This window comes from Astyanax mexicanus, chromosome 4 (genome assembly GCF_023375975.1).
Source record: "Astyanax mexicanus isolate ESR-SI-001 chromosome 4, AstMex3_surface, whole genome shotgun sequence".
In the NCBI taxonomy this organism is placed as follows: domain Eukaryota; kingdom Metazoa; phylum Chordata; class Actinopteri; order Characiformes; family Acestrorhamphidae; genus Astyanax; species Astyanax mexicanus.
The window spans coordinates 44882909-44907666 of NC_064411.1; the positions used below are offsets into that span (position 1 = coordinate 44882909).

Consider the following 24758-nt stretch of genomic DNA (forward strand, 5'->3'; position numbering starts at 1 on the left):
TGTGCAGCTATTTAACCTTAAATTTACAGTCATGCCATGTATGTATTGGGAATATGTTATAGAAGGGTATATGGAGTGAATTTTGTGCCAAAAGTTTTACACATAAAAAAAGATATAAAAATAGTCCAAATAAAAAAATGTCTATGTTGCAAATTCAAAAGAGACAAAAATATAGCAAATAAAGCAAACTCATTTTTTGCTTAAATTTTCTTTTTGCTTTTTTTTTAAATTGCAGTCCAGATGTAAGAGTTTTATCACTGAGTAGAAGTGGGAAATATTTTTTTTACATACGTCCCCCTAAGAAACTAATCCTGTCCGGACAGGGCTAAAGGCTCTGGGAGATTTAAAGACTTATGTATGCCATATTTCAGGTCAGAATATTCATCTGCTGATTATTCTACATTTATTACCTGATATTATAGAAAATTAGAAGTTTCTAATCTGTGAGGAGAAAACATTCCAGCTTTCTAACATTTTGTTGTATAGCAGTGGTTCTGAATCCTCTGGAGTGATGGAGAGTAGTTGGAGAGGATTTTGTGGCATGTGTCCAGAGCTAATCGACTTGACCCTGCTAATGTTCTTGTAACTAAAAGCAATTACATCCTCCCAGCAACTAAAAGCACCACTTTTATTTTCCACTGTGAAAAACACAGGCGTCTTTTAAAGTACAATAAATGAATGAATGAATATTACAATTTTAGTTCTAGTAAAGGGATAATTTTACTGTGTGAAACTACTGTGTGAAGCTACTTCCAAGTGATCAAAGATCAAGCAGGTGAAGACATAATACCAGTCTGGACATTAATTTAACTGTGTTAGCATCATGATGAATTATGCATCTAGCCATATTAACATCCCTATCACAGTACCTATGACATTACTTGTAATAATAAAACACAACAAGCATCATGTCTGAGTCTGTACATGTCAGAAGTACAGGCCAACACGCGTCACTTTCTGTCCTGTTTCCTTTCTGTGTTCATGCTCATGTAACGTAAGATACCTGGCTGAATTTTTGATGATTTAATGAGCTATTTGTGCCAGAGCCCAGATAGGCTCTCTTACACTGGGTAATCGAGCAGGGAGAATAAATTAAAGAGTGTTAAGGACCAGCACTGGGCTTTGGGAACACAAACAAAGTGATCAGTTCCCTCCATTATTTCCAAAGATTTAATTGTTAGCTTTTTTATTTAAGGTGCTTTCACACTTACTTTGTTTGGTCTGCACTTTTTGACCTTTTAATTAGGTCCGGTTGAAAATAGCAGGTGTGAAAGGTAACACGAACTACAGTCCAAACTAAAAGACAAAACCAAAAGAGGTGGTCCCAGTACAAATCTACTGAACCATGTTGTGGTTCTTTTGGATGTGAATCCATTCCTTTAGATTGTTCAGACCTTCTGTAGGTTGTATGTTGAGGCAGAGTATTGTCAGCTATTAAACAAATTAAAAGAAGAAACAGAACCAGTGCACCTGTCATTCAGCAGTATGAATGCAAATACTTACTCTGGTGATTTCTGTATGTACTATAACTGTAGATTAACCCTTATTTCTAAACAGAAATAAAATTAATCTGAGGCTTATCTTTTAAGCTCATTCTCTGGAATAAAGGAAGTCGAATTTGGCCCAAACACCTGGAATAGCATCTTGTCGAACTGACAACATTCTACAAAGCTGAACCACCTGTTTACAATGTAACAAACATGAACCTTGTTTTAGGACTTAATTAATGTGATATTTCATCAATGTACTCCGGTTTGTGCACCAAAAGGCAAGTTGACACACTGATTGGTTTATTTCACATTACACCCAAAACACACTCATAATTAATCAAGAATTTGATCTGCACAAGGTGTACTTTTCCCGTTGTTACGATAGCAAAGACACATTGACATGCCCTGAATCAAGCTGCACAGTGCACGGTTGACGGCTCGCCTACAGATTGCTAAAATAGGTTTAAAAAATAACAAGTTTTCTGTTGCGTCTTTGGTAACTGAAGTTAAATGTGTGTTTGTGTGTACTCTTAAGAGGGTGGGTTACGTGTGCATGTGTTTTTCCACTCTCACCCCGTTTGACCGCATCATTCTTTGCTCACCCACATCACAGCACGGTATCGATTGCTGCGCTGACAGCGGGACACTCCTGCTGACACACACCACAGTCCTTTCCCAGTCAGCCTCTATAGAAGAGACATGTGCACCGTCTGGGCCACCGGGGTCCGGGTGTCAGTCTTCGGCTCCTCTCAGGTTACCTGTCTCAGTCTAGGTTTACCGCTTCATACTAAAACGGCTCTGTTTGCAGTGTGTACAGAGGCCAAGCTCAGGTCACGCGTGTCCTCTATCCAGACGAGGTATTGTCCAGCAGTACTAAATGGCTGTTTGTGAGCACAATGCATCCACTGAATGGGATGAAGCCTACATTCAGAGCAGGGCACTCGGAGCACTGCTTGGTGCAACAACACACTGATCTTGAATGGCTTTCTGAAGCTGGAATAAGAATGCTATAGCCATACTTAGCATGAAGCTGGGAAGTGAATTTAATCATAAGAGGTGAAAGATATGGAGCGGTACCGAGCTCCAGTATAAAAATCAGTAATAATAGAAATGCTGAAAAACCTTAAAAAAAATGTTTTAATCTGCAGTTTGAAAGTGCAGAAGCCATCTTGGATACATAATAGTTCATATTATTTTTTTATAGATAGATTTTATAGATAGGGAACGTTGTGGGAATGTCTGTTTTATACAGGTTTACATTAAGCTCTTAAATAGATTAATTCTAAACTTGACTGTAGCAAATTTGTTGCGTTACCAGATCTGGTTTGGTAATAAAATAAACAAACTGCACTTTTACTGTGGAAACATTATATTTACCAGAAAAAGTTTTTTCCACTGGATAAATCCACTTTGCTACTAGTCCTATAGGCTGCACTGTAAGCTCAATGAAGGCAGCCTGAGAGTCTTGGTCTGAGAGAAGGCGGCATATCTGCCGCATAAGAAGGCAAGTGTAGTTCTAATTCAGGTCTCTACTTCACAGACTTTGGCTGTAAGGTTACAAAAATGTAAATTGTTTGGTAATAAAATATATAAACTGCACTTTAACTGTGTAAACATTACATTTACCAGACAAACTGGAAAAATCCAATTTGCTACTAGTCCTATAGGTCGCACTGTAAACTCAATGAAGGCAGCCTGAGAAGCTTGGTCTGAGAGAAGTATTTGCCACATAAGTAGGCAAGTCTGTTTCCACCTCAGGTCTCTACTGCACAGATTTTGGCTCTAAAGTTGACAGCATGGTGGAAGTGTCGGGCTTTGTTTTCAAAATCAAGAATAACTGTATAGCAGGTGGTCATCTAGAAGAATGAGTGTGTTGAAGGAAACCTGAACCTCTAACGCTATAACAGAGTAATTTGCAGGGCTGTACTGGGCCCCTGATTTATGAAACTAAGTAATGAATAGTGATTAATCATTAATCCATGCTCCCAATTTCTATTCACAGCTGGTGAACTGGTCCACCTTCCCCCTTACCTACGTATGGACTTCCTGCTGAACCGAGGAGCTCACGGTTCGAGTCGTGAAGCCACAGGACAGACGTGTTTGGAGCCGCAGAGGAGTCGCGCAGCAAAACGGCCGGCAGTGCTGGCCCCCACCCCCTCCGAAGCACCTTCCACCGCCCCCTCCACCTCCTCCGGCCCTCCGAGCAGAGAAGCAGCCCAGCAGTGGCAGCCCGGGACAGCCTCCACACTGCCCCACCGCGAGCCTGGAGACCTGGCCCAGGCTGCCAAACTCAGCAGCTCACAGGAATCACTGTTAGACTCCAGAGGACACCTGAAACAGAGCAACAACCCGTACGCAAAGTCCTACACACTCGTATAACACAGGACCACAACACTGGACCACTGGGCACAGCTCTGCACACAAACAAACCTGCACACACACATATACACACACAAATACATACAACCACACACAGATGCACACACACACTTAAACACACACACATAAAAGAACAGCTGATATCGCTCTGCTGCAGAGAGGAGCACTTTTCAGTGGCGTGAGATGAGCCCTGTATATACATGTTTCTGAAATCTAAAAGACAATTTTTTTCTTTCTGCAAAGTTTATCTTTGCATCTGTTTCTTTTTCTTTCTCTCTGCTCTTCTGTTTATTTTAATTTTCTGCTTTCGTCTCGCCTCACTCCGTTTCTCCCCCTCCTCTCAGTCATTTGGACTTTTTTAGTTTATCATTTGTTTATTTTAAAAATAACACCATTATGGAGATTGCCAAAATTATTTATTTAAATTGACAGAGGTACTACTTTTAAATTTATATCAAGGATAATTCTATAGTCATTATTATTATTATTATATAAAAATAGAGGAAAAAATATCAAAAAATAGTAAAAGAAAAGAAGGGTGCGGAACACTTCAAAGGAAGATGTTCCTTTCTTTATTCATGATTGTTTTAATGTTGGGGTGTGATCAATGATTGAGTAGCTGTTTACTATGGCAAAATGTCCAACAATTACATTGGAAACGGGACAGGGAGGACAGTGAGAGTAACTAGTAACATGGATGGAGCACATCCACCTTTTCCAATCTTGTCAGTCAGTCAGGTTGTTGAGATTTCAAAGGACTGCATGGGGACCTGAAAAAAATGGTGATTATAGCTTCAGATGGAAAATCCAAATGAGATTTTTTTTGTCACACTAAGGAATTATATATATAAATACATATATATGAAAGAGAGAGAGAGATCACATTTATTTGTGGATAATACAGGGGAAAATGAAAAATATTTGGTAAATAAAGTCCTCCGTCATGTTTGCACACATCTGGTTTGATTAGGAAATGGAAATCTGTGGATTCTTGTCTTTATTCCTCCCTCTTTGCTTGTTTGTGATTTACTAACACTGGTACAAAGCAAATCCAGTATGTTCAACACAAACAGTGCAAGAAGCTCCGCAGTGTGAATAATTAAAAAAAAAAACTAAACCAAGAAATTGTATTAAAAGTGGCATAGCAGAAATTAAGTTTTTTTCCAGGAACATTTCCTGATGTTTGTAGAAGGCAAAGCCTGTTCTGTTTCAAGAGTAAAAAAGAGGGAAAGAGATGAAACTGAGCAATATGAAGTAAATTTGATTTACTAATAATTTCGTAATTCTTGGACATCTTGGAGTACTAACAAATATGAATGTATTAAGTAATGCATCATGAAAAATGAATAACAAGAACATGATTGATAATAAACGGACAAATGATAATGATATGTCTCCCAACAATAACCATGTCAACATGTTTGAGAAATGCTGATGGAGTTGTTGGAATAAGTGTGTTAAATCTGGGAACACTTTGCATGACACGGTCCAGCAGAAACAGCAGTGAGAACCAGTAATATAAAGAGGTTACTTTAAGGTTGTGTTCACACAGCAGATAAAAGTGAAACAGTCCAATTAATAATTTTCATCATATGTAACACAGATTTCACTTGTGTGTAAGTGTGAACAACTAAAAGCACACCAAATCTTTAAATTCCTATTTAATACTAATACCTTACAATAAGGATACATCCATTAACAGTACTTATGATAGTAATACAGACACTAGTCAAGGCATTATTAAATATTACTAAGATTAAGTGATTAAGAATTTTGCTAATATTAATTAATTGAGACATCAGTCAAGATTTTTGAAAAGATTAATAATGTCTTATCTAGTGTCTATTAATAAATAGCTGAGACTTTCTTTTCAGACAAATGAAGCGTATGGGTCACATTAAAAAGATAGTGTAAGCAGCCTAAAATAAACTTCAGATTTGGACCACATTTACCTGCTGTGTGAACATAAACACTGTTTGACTACCAAATGTAATCATGCATGTGGCTGAAATCTAATCAGGAAACAATCCAGATACTGGTCATAGGAAGTGACCAGGTGTAAACAAGGTGCACAAGGTGTGAATGATGATCGAGCAGAAGGTTTCCCTTAGGGTTGTCATGATTACTCGATTTAATCGATTAATATTTACCTTCAACAATTATAAGTTGACTGAAGTTGTATGATGACGATGCATTTTTTAAATTCTCCACCTGCTCTCCATTACAGTAAAAAACAGAGCCTAATAAAAGCATACGTTTATATAATTTTTCTTTTACCACAGTGTTTTCATATATATTTTTAAGGAATATGACTTTGCTATTTGCTATTTGAGCAAAATTAACATTGTTGTTTATTCTATTAACTACAGACAAAATTTCTCCCAAAAACCAAATAGAAATATTGTCATTTAGAGCATTTATTTGCAGAAAATGAGAAATGGCCGGAATAACAAAAAAGATGCAGAGCGTTAAGACCTCAAATAATGCAAAGAAAACAACATATTCATAAAGTTGTAAGAGTTCAGAAATCAGAGGTTTTCAATTTGGTAAAATCAAAGAAACTAATCAATTTTTTTCCAGAGCTGTATGTCTGAATGTATACTGTATAATGCATTATCAACTGGTATTGCTAAAAATGCTAGGTTATCACTGATAACAGTGATAACCTGGGATATAAAAAGTGGTTAGATATGCGCTAAAAACGCTGGTAAAGCTCAGCTTCGGCATCTGACTTCATCGGTAAATTGAATGCAGTACAAGTACAAGTACAGGTAGTGGTTTATTTTCTTGCTGGATTAAAAAGGGGCTTCTCTGGAGCAGCTGTACATGAGCCTGAGGTCATAATCCCCAAAGCAAAATGTGGGTTTAAGTGGTAGAATGCTTCCCAGCATTGGCCAGTGAAGCAGTGAATTGCATTTTCTAGAGTGATGGAATAATAATCATCTAAAATCAGTACATAACCTCACTAATGCTCTTCTGGCTACTGTATTCTATCTACTGTATCTATTGTGAGGTATTTTTTTAAGTACAGCAGCTATGGGACAAACTTCCATAGAGGTTCCTGTTTTCAGGAGAACCCTTGGATAGGCACATGTCACAAACATTTGGAGATTGAGATCCCACACTGAGCAAGAAGCCTGAAGATATGAGGAACAAATGTATTCTATTATAAAGGTATGTATTTATGTATTTTAATAGTCATAATAGACATTATGCGTTATTAATAAATGGATCCATTTGGAGGATGGCAGAAATGATAAATGGGATTTAAAAACACACACATGTAATGTATCCTGTGGTAAACAGACTAAATATGCTCCTAGGCCTATACATTTTGTTCTCTGTACATTTTCTTCTGTGCATTACTGGATTCTACAGAGCCCCTAAGGTGACATCATGTAAAAAAAAGAAAAGAAAAAAGATGTGGGAACGAGATCCTAATGTGTGGTAATGAGATAATTATGGCTTGAGAATGAGATAATTAAGTCGTAGCCAGAATATTATAAAGGTTGAATTCTGTAAATGAATGCCCATGAACAAAACTGAATATTACATCAAAGCTCCAATACAGATATAATCTTTAGTTAGAAAATAAAGAGTAAATTGGTTTTTATTTTCATCTTAGAATAAATTATGGTGATATTTTTTTTAAATAAAAAATAATAAATCATTTTAAATAAAAGACACTTAATTCTCATACTAAACACTCACAGGCTCAGACGCAGACAGTATGCAGACCTGTTTACCTTCCTCAGGCAGTCATGTTGTGCACAGCTCTGTTAGCTGTGAAACAAAAAGGACCTTGTGACCAAGCCATTATAGGTACCGTTTAATTAACTTGTTCCCACACTTTAGGATCTCATTACCACCCAGTAGGTCATTCCCATGCCTAAATATGACGTGGCCATGCATTTTATTTGATTTTATTTTTTTTTTTTTACACGATTTCACCTTAGGGGCTCCCTAGGATTCTCCAAATTTAGGGATCATTTATAATCATAATATAAATATAACTACATGTAAGCAGATGTGCAATGAGGTCATTAAACAATCCAGTGTTACTAGAAATATTTTTTTAAGGAGCAGTTGTTTACCAAGCTAGTTATTTATATGAACAGCTTGAGAAAACTGCCATGCTATTTACCACTGCCGTTTCCTGGTCATCCAAAAAGAACATTCTCTATGATGGTCAAAAGTTAGTTTACAAGCTAGCCTATCAGCATGTGTGTTTTGTTTTTTCTTTCCTCTGGATGAACAGCTGGTCTTTAGCTGTATTTGTTAGCAGGGTGATCAACCACCTTTATTGGTCTTACTGACAGACAGCTAAATCATGAAACTTAAATTAAATAATTTGCTTTGTTAGCCATGAGCTAATCTGCTCCACCAGCTAGCTTAGCATAGTGTATGTTTTCCTTTAGATGAGCAGCTTTTTAACCATCTTCACTACACTGCCAAAAATCCATTGGCAGGCAAAAAGTGGAAAGAAATATATGAAAATTAAGAAGAAAAAAAGGCCAATATGGTAATCATTTGTTTCTTAGTAAGAAAATAGACAAAAATCAAGCATAAATCACCATTTTTGGCCTATATTTGGACACAAGCTTGACTGCTGACTTTAATGCTTATTTTGCTGTACTTAAAATAAGGTGGAAAAATGTAAGTGAGACTGAATAAGATAAATGATTTGTAAAATAAGCAAAAATAATCGTACACTTGCAATGCTAGTAAGGCAAAAATTCTTATCTGAGGAAAAAATAAGATTTATTGTTTTAGAACTTTTTTTTTGCTGCTTATATTAAATCAATTTTTATTAAATCTATTTTTCAGCAGGGACGTAATGTAGGTCACAATGTGGGCTAATATTGTAGATAATACTGAAACATGTCGGGCTATGCCTTGTTAGGTCAGCACTCAGAACCCAGACTACACTGCTCAAAATCACCAGACTGAAAGTGGTTTTCACCTCTGCCAATCCTTCAGTGATTATTGAAAGATGTAAAAAAAAAAAAAAACAATATACAATTTCAAGAAATTTGTACAATTTCTATAGCCCACTTTATCTTTGAGACCTTTATTTATCCAGCTTACTGCTTGCTAACTGGTGCACATTAGCATTAGCTTATATATAGCAACATTACAACTTTAGCAAAATCAATCGATCTAACTCGATCCAGTGATGTTAGGGGAAAAAGGTAAGCAGAATAAAATGAAAAGGCTTCTGAACTTATTTATTACCACAGACCCAGAGTGCAAAATGTGGCACTATATAAAAACCTGGTGTTGATTACAACAAGATGACTTTATTGATCTATTATCTAACCCTGATTTTCAGTGGCAGTGATGTCAAAATAATCTTTTACACAGGTCTATTCTGAGAGTGTGCATTGGTATATTGGTTAGAGTAAGTAAAGGACAGGAGGTAGAATTTCAAAGATGCATGTATGTTTATTCATAGACTTCATTTTTATCCTGAAACAAATATCAAGAAATAAAAACAAAATCAGTCCTTTCATCTTCAGTTTTAATGCAATCTGCTGTATCAAACCAGTGAATGTGGAATTCAGTAAACAGCACATTAATGCAGTGAATTATTTATGGATACAAAGTATCTAAAGGTCCTCTGAGAAGTAGAACAGAGTGTTACACACTATTTACTCCACTCTGTCCTCTTTCATTAGCATGACACAGTTACAGAAAGAGAAATAGATGCATTTTTACACAGCCTACAAACAGACTTTCAAGAAATCTGCATTGCATGGCGACCTCAAGCTTAAAAAGTAGTGGTATCCTCTTGAACAGATATTTTGGATGCATCTAGTTGAATTTATAACACTACATTTCTAAAATATATCGAAGCAGCAGTAAGCAAAAAATACAATAATACAACCCAAAAATAAACAATCCTTAAATTATTTGGAGAAAAGTCATACAAGAACCACTTTTTGTTCTCTATAGAACCTTTAATACGATGGTTTAAACATTGCAAAGCAACCATCCATTAAAAGGTACTTTTAGAACCAAAATGGTTCTTGTTTGGCATTGCTCCAATATTGATTGATAGACTTATTGATTGATTAATTAATTAATAAAATACATAATGAAACATGTCAGTGCTTGAGAGGTTGCATCTTTCCTTTTTTCAGTCCTTACTCCTTCCTTGAGTCCCAAACATAATGACATTCTATCACATGCAGTATCATCACACCACACCATTCCGGTGGACAGAAGTTGGGTCTTCTCCTCCACAGCCATTAGGACTTGTCATCATGCTTCTTCTTCTGGAACTTCCTGTACTGTGATTGGATGGCGACAGCTGCCTTCTCAGTTTCAGGGGCGTCCATGTCGATATCAAAGTCCTCGGGAGCATCCTTTTTGGAAGCATCTGGAGACAAATCATCAGAATCAGAGTATGTTTACAGATAAAGAATTTTTTTCTTTGGGTCATCCTGGAATGGGATACGTTTTTTAATCTCCCAGATAAACATTTTTAAAAGAATAAGATAATGAAGTGTAATTGTTCAGTGAGGATTTTCTCTGCAGCAGCTTACAAACAAACAACTTTTCAAACAAATCACAATATTTATTAAAAATCATAAAATATCACACTCTGACTCTCCCAATAACTGGAATTTTATTTGACATTTATTTGAAATTTACCTTGTCCTCCAGAGTTTTTGCTGTTGCCACCCATTGCCCCTGATCCTTGCCTCTGAAAAAGAAAAAAAAAAAACATTCAATTTTTAATTCATAAATAATAACAGTTTCCATACCTTGTTCCTCCCATTTACTCCCATTTATTATCTTTCCAATCAAAGGCCTAGAATCCACAGTCATATTGACCCACACTCAACTTCTTGTAATTTGTCCTGTCTCATTCCTCTTCAGCATTTCCTTTATGAAATTCATATTTCTAACGAACTTCTGAAAGTTTTAAATAGTGATTTAATACGTGTTTTTTTTTTAACTAAAGTTTTTAAGAAGTTGGGCTACTTCAAACCACAATGAAGTGTTTAGGCTACTGGTAATACATCATAGAAGGCATTACCACCCACAGTGGACAATGCAGTGTGTGGTAGGAATGATTGTGACTGGTAGTGTCTGCAACTGCAAATATCAAATTCATGTTAATGGCAAAAGTCATGGAACACAATACTAGATCCTGTGCCATGACATTTGGCATGGCAGTGTATAATTCACTGAGACTCAAACACGTCATGTTGCAACGTTTTGATTCTTGACACCAGAAGTAGATACACAGCGCTGTCTCTGTGTCTGTGTAAGTGACAGGCTGCTGCTGCCTGAGAAGTGCGAGGGTGGTACAGGAGTAAACACGAGGTAACTGCACGGCCTCCATCCGCATGGCTGGGCACGTGCTTGTAAACGCACATGCTGAAAGCTGTGCACCTCAGTCCAGCACAGTTTTGCACAGATATTTCCAGTTACAGCTGATTTTATGCTTTTAATAGAAGAACAGAAAAACGCTCTTATTGACCTTTTAAAAAGCCATTTTAAATGCCTGATTAAAGGGCTGATTACTGTGTTTTTTTGCTGTTTTCCTCGGGTTACTATTAGGTTGTCCCCAAATGACCTTAAAAAAAAAACACATCCAATTCCACATACTGTGTTTAGTGTTTAATCTTTTTCTCTGTTCACACACAGCCAGCACCCAGCAGCCTCAGCAACATCAAACAGCCCTGAATCCCCTACAGTCTGCTCCAGGCTTTGAACAAGTGGAGGCGGATTAGTGCAAAGGCAGACATAAAACAGAGCTCGCTCACATTTAAAGAAGACTACTGAAGATGTTTTATGGTAATTACCCAGTGCTTTCAGGTTTTCTTCACACTCGTTCCTTAGACTCTTTTTGTCAGTTTTTTGTGGGCCTTAAAACTGGTGAAATGACTCTGTATGTATGATTCTTTTGGGAGTTATAGCAATGTAACGTCTGTACATTTAAGAGAGATACAAAGAGACAGTACAAGAGAGTGATGTGTTACAGGCAGACTCAGTGAAACTCCCACTGCAGGACTCTAAATAAATATATACTTTAATTGTACTTCTAGGTGAGCTTCTGTAAATCTTAAATCTAGGGAGATAATACACTTCCAAATTTCAGCTTCATCCCTTACTAACATTACTAGAAGTTTTTTTGTTTGTTAGGGATGCATCACAATATCAGAATTATATTGGTATGGGCCGATCTTTTTTTTTCAGCTTTTAGACTGTTTAACAACAAAATTTTCTATAAATTATCAAGACTTAAAAAAGCCTAATTTGTTGGGCTACCATCAACTGCATGGCTTTTGTCATGCAAGTGTCTATAGCCATGTTCACACAGCAGGTAAAATAAGGCATATTTAAGCATAAATATTCACATATTTCTCATTTTAAAACACCAGTAAAAGTTTGTCAAACCAGTTGCGGTAAACTCCAAGCTAACTGTTTTTTATGTTTTGAAGTGCAATCAACATTCAACTCCAAAGGTAAGTGGAAAAGTCACCAAAATGTGTAAAATTTAACTGAGAGTAGTGCAGTAAGCCATTCTACGTAACATTGCCTGTAAAATAAATTGGTGTCATGAAATTATCCATAGGGTCATCACCTCAGTTAACCCTGTTCTAAAATTAGCTTTTAAAATGAGCTGATACTAAGTATAGTCTAAGGTCAGTTTTACTTTTAGCACACTTATTACCATTCTCCCTTTTGTGAACCATCCTCACCAGATGAAGCACAAAAATACATTTAAAAAGTACAGTTTGTATAAGACAGAATGCTTATTTTAATTATATCTCAACTTGCTTTCCACATCCCCCTCTCTAGAGCACTTTTCTCTTTTTGTTAAACCATAATACACTGATATGCACACTGATCAAGCATAACATTATGACCACCTCCTTGTTTCTACACCTTCTGTGTAGTTTTTCTTGATGGATAAAGTGTTTTAAATGGAACATCCTTGCTTAACCTGTTTTAATCCTGAGAAAAGCAAATACTGAATACTACAGCCAGTGTCAACAAGCTGACCAATCAGTACAGCCAAAATCAGATGTAACAAACATTATTCTGACTGAGTCAGAATGAAGAGTTGATTAACCAACCAGCCTACCGACTAAAAAATAGGGTCAACCAGCTGTTCAACCACATTGTCCATCAATGACCAGCTTAAATTTAGTTTATCACAAAAAGTGCTGATTGTCTGAATGCAATATTAGGTTAATACATCCTGCAGTATCCTGTAGGTCCTACAGATAAAAAAAATAATAATCAGATCTGCTGAAGAGAAACTAAAGAAACTGGTATAATTATTAATGCATATGATATTTCCTATTCATTAATATTTCAAAAACATGTAAAATAACCAAATTCAGTCACAGTTAACTATTCTATTCAGTAGTAAAAGCAGCAGCTCTTACCTCACTCATGGTTCAGTGTAATCTCTGGGATGTTCTTTAAAAGCAGTGGAAAGAAATACAGCTCCTCTCTTCCACACAGACCAACTGCCAGACAGCTTTATAAACTATTAAACCCTCTCATCATTCTCACTCTCAACCAATAAGAAAAGGTCTGCCTTGGTCTAGACTCCACCTCTCTGATTAATATGTTCATTGATTTCTCAGTTGTTTAAAAGTGGAATAAAACTGATCTGTATTTAAATTTACAGACCAATAACCGGTGAATTTGGAGTGTAACACAGAGCTGTGCTGTTAAATAAAACAAAATAAGAAGAGAACTAATATATAACTCTATATATATACAGCTTTATTTCTTGTAAATTCTGTCATAGTCCAGACGCATCTTTCATATTTCAGTTTCTGGTAAAAACATATATATTTTTAAATCTAATCTAATATAGTCACTATTATTTTTCTGCCAAGTAATCTTTATATTCAACTTTGCACAACTAATGTAAATAATGTTTTAAATTATTTAAGTAAAATAAATAGTTTCATTATTTTTTATATGAATTATCTCACACAATATATTGTAACACTGTATATGAAACAATGAAACAATGTGCCACATTGTTTTGCATATTGAATACTAACAAACATTAGATTACAGTAAAATAACGTATTAAATGATATTATGAAGACTATAGAAAGCTGTTTTGTTTGTTTTGTTTCTGCGCTTGCATGTCTCTGTCGGCAGATGTCGCCACAACAACCAATCACACTGCACCTCATTTTCATAGTCAAACAAGTGTTTTATTAGTAATAATTAAAAAATGATTTTTAATTATATACTTTTATTACGCTCAGTTATACAAGATCTCAAATCTTGAAAAATTGGTTAAAATGAGTTTGAGCTGACAAAATCAGAGTTGCAGCCTTTTAAAGGAATTTTATTTGTCTTTTTTGTCAAATTTATCTTACCTGAACATACATACGTGATGCTAAACTGCATAAGGAGAAGGAACACTGATCATCCTGATACTTCTATTAGCAGTTTATCACCAATACACATCGGACATGTATAAAATACTAGAAACCCAGACTTGAGTAAAAGTACAAGAATTCTATCTGTTATGGCAGCAGATCCAGTATCTGTTGTCATTCAGGAATTAGGAAGCACTCTGGAAAGTAATGGATGCGGAAAATGTGTGTTCAACAAAAGTCTTACATAAGAAAAATGCCTAAAACAATCTACATTTCCTTCCAATAATTTCCAAACACGGTAAGCACGATCAAAAAACTGTGCATCGTTTTTCCCAAATCCTTCACTCTCTTCAAGTTTAAAAGCATATTTTTTACTCACCATTAAAATAAAACTCCAATTTTTTATTTTCTATTCAATTAAACTGACATTATGGTTACTTTCATGAAATAATACAAAAATACTCATAAACAAATAAAACAAATATAAAATCTTATCAACTGACACTTACACTATCAAAAAAGGTACTAAAAGAAAAAGTACAGTACTGTGTTATTAGTGCAATTATTACAGAAAGCAGTGGAGAGTTTTCAGAGTGAAAGGCAGAACAGGAGCAGCAAGATCTTCTTATATGATCAGCTCAATCTCTGCGACATGTAGATAATTTATCGCTCTGGCTTTAGTGATAATGTGGGTTTGAAATTATTTCTAACATTTGTTATAATTGTAAAAATATTAAACTCATGGAAAATATGTATTGAAGTAAAGTTAAAGTAGGAGAAAAAAATAATACACTAGTAGATACAAACACAGCATTTTACCACGTAAGTACAGTAGTGAAGTAGTTCTTCCTCCTTACTATACATCTCTAATAAACACCAGTTTAAACACTGGTCTACCACACTTCTGGACCTATAGGCATCACTAGCATCAGTAAACTGCCTCTGAAAGGGAACTGAAAACCTTTTTAGCACAGTGGAGTGTGACAGGAAAGACTACACTGGCCTGGAATAACTATCCTAAACAGCAGGTCATGTAATATCCCTCTCGTAACCAGGCTGCATTGTGTGACTTACCGGAGGTATGCCTAATTTATTCATCAACTTCCAGAGCTTTCTGAGATCAAAGAAAAGATTAGATTCATTTGGCCATTTATTTGCTAAGAGACATCATTGATAGATTATTATTAATTAAAACAAGCTAAGATATATTGGGAATGTGCAGATTATAAACTTCATGTAGATATACTTTATTTATACCATATCTACATTCTGTAACAGCTTTGCCATGTTTATGTCATTTGTTGACAGTGAAAGAAAAAAGCCAAGACAGAAAGTAAATTTAGTGCAAATATAATTAATACATGAAATTACAGAATTACTAACATGACAAAACTAATAAAAATATGCAGGAATAAAAATAGTGTTTATACTTCTATAACAACTGAAATAGGGACTTACTGAAATAGGGAGTAAATGTGAAGACTACTACTTTTTTCTAAGGCCATTGCTCATGGCCTAATTTTTATTTATTGGCCTAATAAATAAAAAATGAACGCTAAATAAGAAAGTAATTTTAGCATCAAATACATCATAACCTTCACACTCATCAATTAAAAATATTTATATACTCAGCTGAGGTATATTAGTTTAAGTTTAGGCTGTGCACCATGTAAAAAATGAAAATGTATACAAATATAAAGTGATTAAGTTGAGAAATAATGATTTCTTTGAAGTCTTATAAATATTCTACATTATTAAAAAAAAAGAAAAATCTTATAAAATCTCATATTTTCTTAATAATTTTATTTCTAATTTTATTAGAAACACTGATGCACATGAAATCAGCCACCGCTTCTTTTCCAACTGCTGCTGGTGTAGCATTGGCGAGTAGCATCACAGTGCGCTCGGAGGAAAGCGCAGCGACAGATGCTTTGTGCTGAGGGATATCACCATAGGCGTGATGAGGGAAAAGAGCACCATCTACCTATGCAGAGAGAGCAAGGCCAATTGTGCTCTCTCAGGGCTCTGGCAGCTGATGACAAGCTACATGAACAGGATTCAAACAGGCAATCTCCTGATCATAGTGGCAGTGCCTTAGTCCACTAAACCAATTGGAGCCAAACTTAACTCATATTTTTGAGAGTTCTTTATGTTATTTTCTATTGTATTTTCTTATTTGTTAATTTTACTTTACTTTTACAGTTTTTTTCCCCTTTTCCATTTGTCCTTTTTATGTTGATTACCTCTCTTTGAGCACTTTGAGCTGCTTTTTAATGTGTGAAAGGTGCTTAATAAATTAAGTGTTTTATTATTTAATATATTGCATCACATATTTCTAGTAATACATCTCAGTGTGTAAAGAACAGGTATCTCCTCTTTCTTATTATGGGGTGACTTAGAGACTTATTAGATACTTATTATAGTTATTTATATTTCAGATATTGCACAGTATGAAGTTTCATGAGTTTTGGTATGTTCACATAAAACACCCTGGGACACGACAGTAATACTGCACTTTCTCCCTGTGTGTGAAGCGATGCATTGTCTCATCAGTGTAAGAGGTGCACCACTGCAAAAGTGGCCTGAATAATGCATTAACCCTTTCTTAATCTGAGTGCCAGCAGCTGTATCTGTGACACCAGGGTGTAGATGGCTGAAGTCTGTGGAGTGAGAAACAGGTGGGATAAATAGGTGTTGGATTGCTGGTAAAGATAAAGTAAATATATTTAGCTCATTTTAGCTTAAAGGGTGCTGCACTCCTTTGCTCTACTGAGGTAAAACCAAAAGAGATGAACTGAGGGAGAGTCTAAGGGGGACCTTCCTGGTAAATTTGGTTATAGGTAGTTTGGACCAAGACCATGTAGTATATATATAAGAAGGTAATATCAGTGTAAAAAAAATGAAATATGTTTAATGTTAGTTCTCATTTATGGTTTTGTAAGCATTAGCAGAGCTTGGAAATTAACAAAGGGATCTGTTGTTGCCATACTTCACTTAAATGTGTTTAAAAAATAAAATGAATTGAATTAAAATTAAATGAAAGATCTCTGTTTTAGTCTGGTGAAGGGCGACCTCTTGTGAGATAAATATGAATTGCAAGACAACAATGTATGAGGCAAAAAAAAATTCTAGGACATAAAAAACCCTAAAAGCATCAGGTTTTGGTTTCTTCGCCAACTATTCTCTCATGTGATAGATTGGGGACACCCACATGTGTATAAGTTGTGAGGTGTTATCCTGTAAGTGTAGCCCAACTCTGGCCAACGTGCTCATGGCAAGTCGACAGGAATGATCAGAGTGTGAGTGAGCCTTGATAGTGTGTGCCAGATGAATGGGATGTTCCATTTTTAAAGCCTGTTTAGAGCATGGTTCTCAAACTGTGGTACGGATACCACTGGTGGTACCCAAAGCATCCCTTATTGGTACACTAGATTGCCTCAAAAAATAATTAAAGAAAAACTGTTTGCATTAAAATATTAAGGACTGAAATCTAAAGTTTACCCATGTACCAGTAAGCCTACACTTCAGTCCTTCATTCTAACATCTATAGTTTTTTAATTATTAACATCAGTTTTACTGGCCCTAGAGTAAAGACACGAGATGCTACATCCACCAATAGTCACCAACAGTTCACTACAGTTTCTGCATTACCAGTTAATAGCTAAATAAGATTGTAAACACTGTAGCTCACTGCTTGGCACATTGGTTGTTTTCCTCTGTCTAATTCAGTCTGATATTCTCAGTAGGAAATACTGTATTATCTAGAAACAACAATCTAACAACTTACTTACTAACTTAGAGACTGCAAAAGCTGACAAGCTCCACACCACAGGTGCCGACCAGTTGGCCAAAAATATGATGACTTGTATATGTGTGGATTACATGTCTAGCTTACTCTGCATAAGCATGTGTGTGGTACATATATTTCTGTGCAATTTCTGTGGTACATGGTATAAAAAGTTTAAGAACCATTGGCATGGAGGAATGCATTCCCATGAATGTCATGTCATGATACTACTAATAATAATGCACTCCATATATCTCCATATATCCAGGATTAAAGTAAAATAAATGATACTGGGCAGATATAATCTAGAAGATGTATAATAGGAAATGAGAACAGTGTGAATTTTTCTTTTGCTTAAAACAGCCGAAAAAGTAGTACCCTGATGTGATAATTAGGGGTGAGTGTTATGGCACGATATTTTTAGGATATAAAATCGTTCACGATATTCAGAAATGTTGGCGATATTATCGTGTACGATATGATATGGCACACCCCTAGTACTCTGCACATACTATTTGAGTTTAAAGAGGGTTTAGTGATGAAGCCCATTTCGGAAGCCCAGCTGGGCCCCAGTAACAATGTAGGTAAAAAACAACTAATAGCCATTGCTTACGAATACCCACCTAGCCCACTTTCCATCCATTTAATCTCCACTTAAGTGTTTTTCTTTTGTTGCATAGACTGCTTTTTGAATGAAGCTTTATAAAAGGCAGCCAATCAGAACAGTGATCACAGGAGATCCCTCCCACCCACTACACAGCTTCTTCAGCCTGCTGCCATCAGGCAGGAGACTGAGGAGTCTCGGGGCGAGGACCAGCAGACTGCGAGACAGCCCCATCCATCAGGCTGTGAGGATGCTGAACTCTCTTCCTGCTCTACCCCCCATCCCAATCCTGCCCCCAGCACACACTCACTCAGCATCCTGGCCCCCCATCCCCCACCAATACAGTACTGAAACTCTGCACTACAATACACAAAGTACTGGTCCCTTCCAAACGGACTTGCACTACACACTCAATACCTGCACTACTGCTATACTTGCACTGTCAATACTCACTTTAATTCCCCAAAAACTGTGAACTTTACGCACTCATTCACTTTACCAGCCTTAAGCTATATACCATATACCATATTTGCACTACTGTTATATACTATTTATACTGTCATTCCATCTCAATCACCATCAATATTGCACTATTGTCTTACGTCTTACGTATGTTTATTGTGTCTTGTTGTATTGTACATATAGTGTCTCCCACTCTTTTATATTATATCTCTGTTTCTTTTTTTTTTACTTATATTTATATATCTATTTCTCCCCCACACTACTGCACCTTGTTTTTGTCTCATGTATGTCTATTTGTGTCCCTGCTGTATTGTACCCATAATGTCTCCCATTCTCCTTTATTATATCTATTATCTGTACTTGCTGTAAAATTGGGAAGGAGAGTAACGTAATTTCAATTCTCTGTATGTCCTGTACATATGCAGTATTGACAATAAATCGACTTGACTTGACTTGATATTATTCAAACAGATATCTATAAATTAGCAATAAAATAATAAAAAAATATGTTGGATGTTGTCCTTTAGTAATGGTTATCCACAGAAGGAGCTTACCTGAGTTCAGGAAATCTGTTTTACTGACCTTTCGATTTCTTATTTTAATGATATGGAAAGTTCCTTCCACTATAGCTGATTACTTAGCATTACCCTCAATTATGCTTATTTATCACCTTTGTTTATCCTTTACGTCATTCACTGACGGTCAAGGCCATGCATGGAACAAATGCATGCGTTCAAGGCTGAGAGTCAGTCATATCTGTTATTATATGACACACCCTAACCTTGAAAAACAGTCATAAAAATTTGCTTTATTGTAAAATTACCTGAACGGAATCATGTACACCTACTTTTATGTACAATACTATTACTAAGTTTTAATAAAAATCACCCTTACTTTGCACTACAGTATCGCACTACATATTATTGCTAACATTTGACAAAAGAAACAGTGAGAGGACACAATTTAACAATTAGCCAAGACATAAGAAAACGAGATTCCAATACATAAGTATCATAAAACATAAAATAAACAAACATAATACAAAATGAATGTTACAATAAATAGTTTATTCCATAACTGTGAAAAAAATGTGGATTGTACATCTAATACTGACATCCCATACTGATTTTTCTCTCTTAAGTTATTAATATTACGTTTGCCTACTTAAGCCTTTATAGAACTGTCAGGAATGTAACCAATTAAATCAGTACAATTTTTTTGCACAAAGTCATGTCTGAATGAAATGTAAAAAAAAGTAGGTCTGTCATTATAATTATGTTATTTATTTATGGCACAATATATTTACATGACCTCATGTTCATTTTATCTTAACCTGAACAAGTTAATATGTAAATTTAGCTTTTTTTATAAATTTAGATTATTTTAAATTGTTTATATTCTAATTCCAGTATCAGAGTTCTTCCAATAGTTAACAAATGTTGCTTACTAAAAGGATTCATCTGAATTATTATGCCATTATACAGTAAATATATCAGAGGGATAAAAAATGACTAAAATTAATTTTATGCAATCATTTCTGGGAGCAACAAACAACAGGCCTAGTTAAGAATAATGTAGTTATAATAATAATAATAATAATAATTATAATAATAATAATAATAATAATAATAATAATAATAATAATAATAATCATATACAATAGTTTTTCAATTGGTCTACACTGAAAAAAGTTCTGCACTGAATTTATTTAATTCAAATGTGTACAAAATCTGTCTTTTTTGCCACTGTGTTGGAGTAAAAAAATGCTATAAATAAACATTATCCTAAACCTTAGGCTAACAGCATAAATTTTACCAGCACTAAGAAATTACTGTGATAAACAATATTATTGTTATTTTAAGAAAATGCTATGCCCCTAATATATATATATATATATATATATATATATATATATATATATATATATATATATATATATATATATATATATATATATATAAGTAAGTATAAATAAGTACACCCCTCTAGGAAGAATTAACCTTTAAAATTCTTAATTTATTAATCAGATACTGAAATAGAATACAAAAATACTTAAATAAAGATAAAAAAACAATTCTATTTAAACACATTTACCGGTACATGATCGTTACTGGGCTCCTCTTGCTAACAAAAAAAATGGTTAAAATTTAGGACATCAACAGTTATTCAACATTAAGCAATAATGTAATTATAGTGACAGGCCTACAGCATATATGAGTGTGTCTTAAAGTCTTGAACTAGTTCCCCAGGTGGACTATAAAATCAGGATGATCTTTTCATCCACCATCACCATCAAAGGCCAGGTTAAACCATCCAAACCAACCACTAGCCACTAGCAAAAGCTGTTAAAAAGTCTTTAGGAGGTTTTTTCTGCTGAGATAAATAAGTAAAGTATTTTTCAGTGCTGGTTTTTGGTGTAAATAGTTAAGCACAGTTGCATTTGCTAACTATCAGATCATCGAAGGCCGTAAGCTTCAGCTTTCCTCGACTATCGTAGTGCATGAGAATCATGGGCTCGTAGGCAGCTGGAACACAGCAGGGCCGGGGGATTTTTCCCTTGGTCAGGCGATGCAGGCGAGACTTCACCTGGGCGTGCATGCTGGCCGGCTTGTAATTATGTGGGCAAGAGCCATCACAGAAAAACATAGTGTATCCAACAGGAGCTACAATCCAGTCCGACCAGCCGATCTCCTCGAACGACACACTGAGAGATTTACGACCGCAGTGATTCTCATCCTCCAGGCTTTTCTCACTCGTCGACCGAGATTTTCTCGCTTTCCCTGCCAACGTCTTCATCTTCAGCTCCAGATAGAGTTGAGGGTCAGGTGCAGGTTCAGGTCTCCCTGGATTTGTGGTAAAAATGCCTATATCAGCAGTCAATAAAGTATCATTGATCTGCAGAAGCATTTTCTTCACAGCAGCTGTAACATCGAGTGTCACTGTGTGGCTTTCTGCATGTAAAACTTGTGTTTCAATGTCTTTCTCCCTGGAAGAACTTGAGGTTGGAACTTTTTGGACTATTTTAATCAAGATTTTTTGAGTAAAGAGGTTGTGTTGAGGCCATATCTGAAGTTGCAGTCGTGCTTGTTCCAGGATGAACTTCTTTGTGATGCGAGCGTCCCTTTGGAATACAGCTCTGAACCAGTGAACCAGCTCATTCTGGCTATGCTGAGAATTCAATGGCTGAACTGCAAGGAAAGAAAAGTATATAATAAATAAATAATAATAAATAAATCACTGTACTGGATTATTTGTATTTAGTCAATTTTCAGACATCAATCCACATCAGTCAATCTGCATCTGCTGAGCAGCCAAATATAAGAAAGATGTGTCACTTATACTGTGTGTGGCACCTTTCTGAATATTTATAATTAGTCTAAAATCACTTATATTAATATATCACCATCTCCAAGACTAAGGATTTTAGGTGACACCTATAAATGTAAACTCAGCACATTATAATTATTATTATTATTATTAACCCAAAATGTAAATTCTACTATGAAATGTGGAACAAGGTTCTAGAATATTCCGCTTAAAATTAATTTTGGCTCTGTTAAGTTTCCAATACTTCTAAATTGATTGTTTACTCCAACTTTTTAATGAGGCTTAATTATTGATGATTATTCCCAATATGTGTTATTGCCTAATGTTTTTTTCTGTTTGTTAGGGTGGATACATTTTTATATTAACAGTTTATTGGGTTTTTAAGTTTTTGCACAATTGAACTGTTCTCAACTTGAAAAATGTTTTAATATATCATAAATATCTGTCATAAGCAGCTTTATTTCTATTTAATTAAACACATAGAAATGTACAGCCTAATGTTCACTAATGAAGAGTGAATACAAATATGTGACAAATGTTTGACATTTCCATTTTAATGAATAAATGGATTATGGATTTAAGCTTAAGCATGTAAGGTTGTGTAGTTTTTTTGGTTTAAAAAATCCCACCCCTTAATTTTTGCCCTTATTTCAAAAATACTTTCCCAAAAGACTTGATATGTCATGATAGATTGCGCTTAAGAAAGAGGACTCTGCAGTCTACAGTCTATTAAACTCCACAGATAATATTTTGTTGTTTATTTTACAAATTGTCAGAGCATTAAATTTATTGATTGCAATTCTTGGACCAACAAACAAAAAATATTATTGTGACAGGCCTAGTGAAGAATGCTATTTCTGCATGATATAAAGTGCATCCCTATAATGTTTTTTGTTTAATTTACAGTGAAAAAGTAGATTTTATGAATTAGTCATTTTAAGAAATGTAACAAATTAAGAAATTGTATTATAAATACTCCTGCTTTAATACAGGCCAGGATTTTTGTCAATTGTCTGCCTGACGTCACACCACTAAATCTTGAGGATTTATATTTTAGCATTACATAAAAAAACTTTCATGTTTGATAAGGAACATTACTGAAAAGCATAATTGCAATCAGAATAGAAAATAAAAAAATATATACATAAGTAAATCTGCTAATGGTAAAATATAATGAATAAAATCATAAAATTGGCTCTTTTCTGAGCTTTATAAAATAAATAAAGTATTTTATGATAAAACAAATAAGCGGAGCATTTACCTGTAGCAGGAAGGAATAGACTCAAGTCCTTTTGAAAAGGTTGTGTCTTCATCTGCAGGTCAGAATACTGATGGAATATTCTCAGCATGTTCTGGTAGGAAATCTTCTCTCTGGACTCTGGTGGTCTGTCCATCCCTAGATACTGTAGAATAGATGTTTTAACAGTCTGAATCTGTAGAGTGTGATCTGTTCCTCTGTATCCCAGATGAGCTGTTGACTCTGCCACCCTGGAGTTACAGAAGAAGATTAGCCACATGAAGAAGGCACAGCCCTGAGCTGCTGAGTTCTGCATGACTAGCTTTATGTTCTTTTACTAACAGTTGCTGAATCACCGAACATTCTGTCATATATACCGTAACTAACCACTGACCACGCCTCACTGCTGAGGGGCTGTTCACCTACACCAGAGGCAGTGCTGGAGCTTTTTAGACTGGTCAACAATTGTTGTGGTGCAGTGGATAACACCTCCGCCTGCCAGTGAGCTACCATGTGGGAGATTGGGATTCAATTCCAGGTCTGGGTACCTATGCTGTGCTACATCAGCAAGAGTCCTTGGGCTAGACTCCTAACACTACATTGGCCCACCTCTGTAATAAAAATAAGATTGTAAGGTGTATCTGAATAAGAGCACCTGTATCACCAAATACAGTTTATCTTATTGTGAGGGCATCTAAAGGCCACCACTTCACATTTAAGCCACTGGTGGGCAATTCTCCATTAGAGGAGCACCAAACCGGACACTTTATCAAGATTTTTCACGTGTAAAAGAACTTTGTATAACACAAACAAATCACTTTCTCTGTTGCACTGTAAACGAACAATTAGTTTGAACGCAAATAAATTCAGAAAACTAAAATAAAACATAAAATTTGCACATATACACTCAAATGGGAAATTGTGAGTTGAGTTGAATTAACTTTTAATAGTTTAGTCTGTTGCCACTGGCAGCTTCTCCACTGGCTCCTGGCACCATCTATGTCCCCAGTGTCTGACACTCCCCATCAGTGTGTAGTCATTCTTCACAGGCTACCTTAGGTAAACTTGTAGATTATGTATTATGTATTATAACTACCTG

At 35.4% G+C, this 24758-nt stretch overlaps 3 protein-coding genes across 3 annotated transcripts in view; 1 reads left to right on the top strand and 2 right to left on the bottom strand.

Moving 5' to 3' along the window:
- dscamb (Down syndrome cell adhesion molecule b) overlaps positions 1-3973 on the top strand; it is a 135292-nt gene extending 131319 nt beyond the window's left edge. The window contains exon 33 of the mRNA XM_022679006.2: positions 3493-3973. Within this exon, the coding sequence (XP_022534727.2) occupies positions 3493-3869 (377 nt within the window). The 3' untranslated portion in view covers positions 3870-3973. The remainder of the gene's footprint in view (positions 1-3492) is intronic.
- Positions 3974-9294: 5321 nt separating this feature from the next.
- pcp4b (Purkinje cell protein 4b) lies at positions 9295-13364 on the bottom strand. The gene is made up of 3 exons (XM_007232296.4): positions 13280-13364; positions 10527-10578; positions 9295-10251 (listed from the first exon to the last, which is right to left on the bottom strand). The coding sequence occupies exons 1-3, from the start codon at positions 13286-13288 to the stop codon at positions 10121-10123; spliced, it is 192 nt and encodes a 63-aa protein (XP_007232358.1). The 5' UTR covers positions 13289-13364; the 3' UTR covers positions 9295-10120.
- A 7684-nt stretch (positions 13365-21048) lies between these two features.
- On the bottom strand, positions 21049-24188 carry LOC103043540 (protein dbl-1). The gene is made up of 2 exons (XM_022679005.2): positions 23684-24188; positions 21049-22283 (listed from the first exon to the last, which is right to left on the bottom strand). The coding sequence occupies exons 1-2, from the start codon at positions 23973-23975 to the stop codon at positions 21520-21522; spliced, it is 1056 nt and encodes a 351-aa protein (XP_022534726.1). The 5' UTR covers positions 23976-24188; the 3' UTR covers positions 21049-21519.
- Positions 24189-24758: the final 570 nt, after the last annotated feature.

What these genes read in the sequence shown, in the direction of transcription:
- pcp4b (XM_007232296.4), bottom strand. An exon ending in CAAAAACTCTGGAGGACAAG is followed by an intron (nt 10,252 to 10,526) that starts GTAAATTTCAAA and finishes ATTTGTCTCCAG; the next exon opens with ATGCTTCCAAAAAGGATGCT.
- LOC103043540 (XM_022679005.2), bottom strand. Translation starts at nt 23,975, where the DNA reads ATGCAGAACTCAGCAGCTCAGGGCTGTGCCTTCTTCATGTGGCTAATC. An exon ending in TCTATTCCTTCCTGCTACAG is followed by an intron (nt 22,284 to 23,683) that starts GTAAATGCTCCG and finishes CTTTCCTTGCAG; the next exon opens with TTCAGCCATTGAATTCTCAG.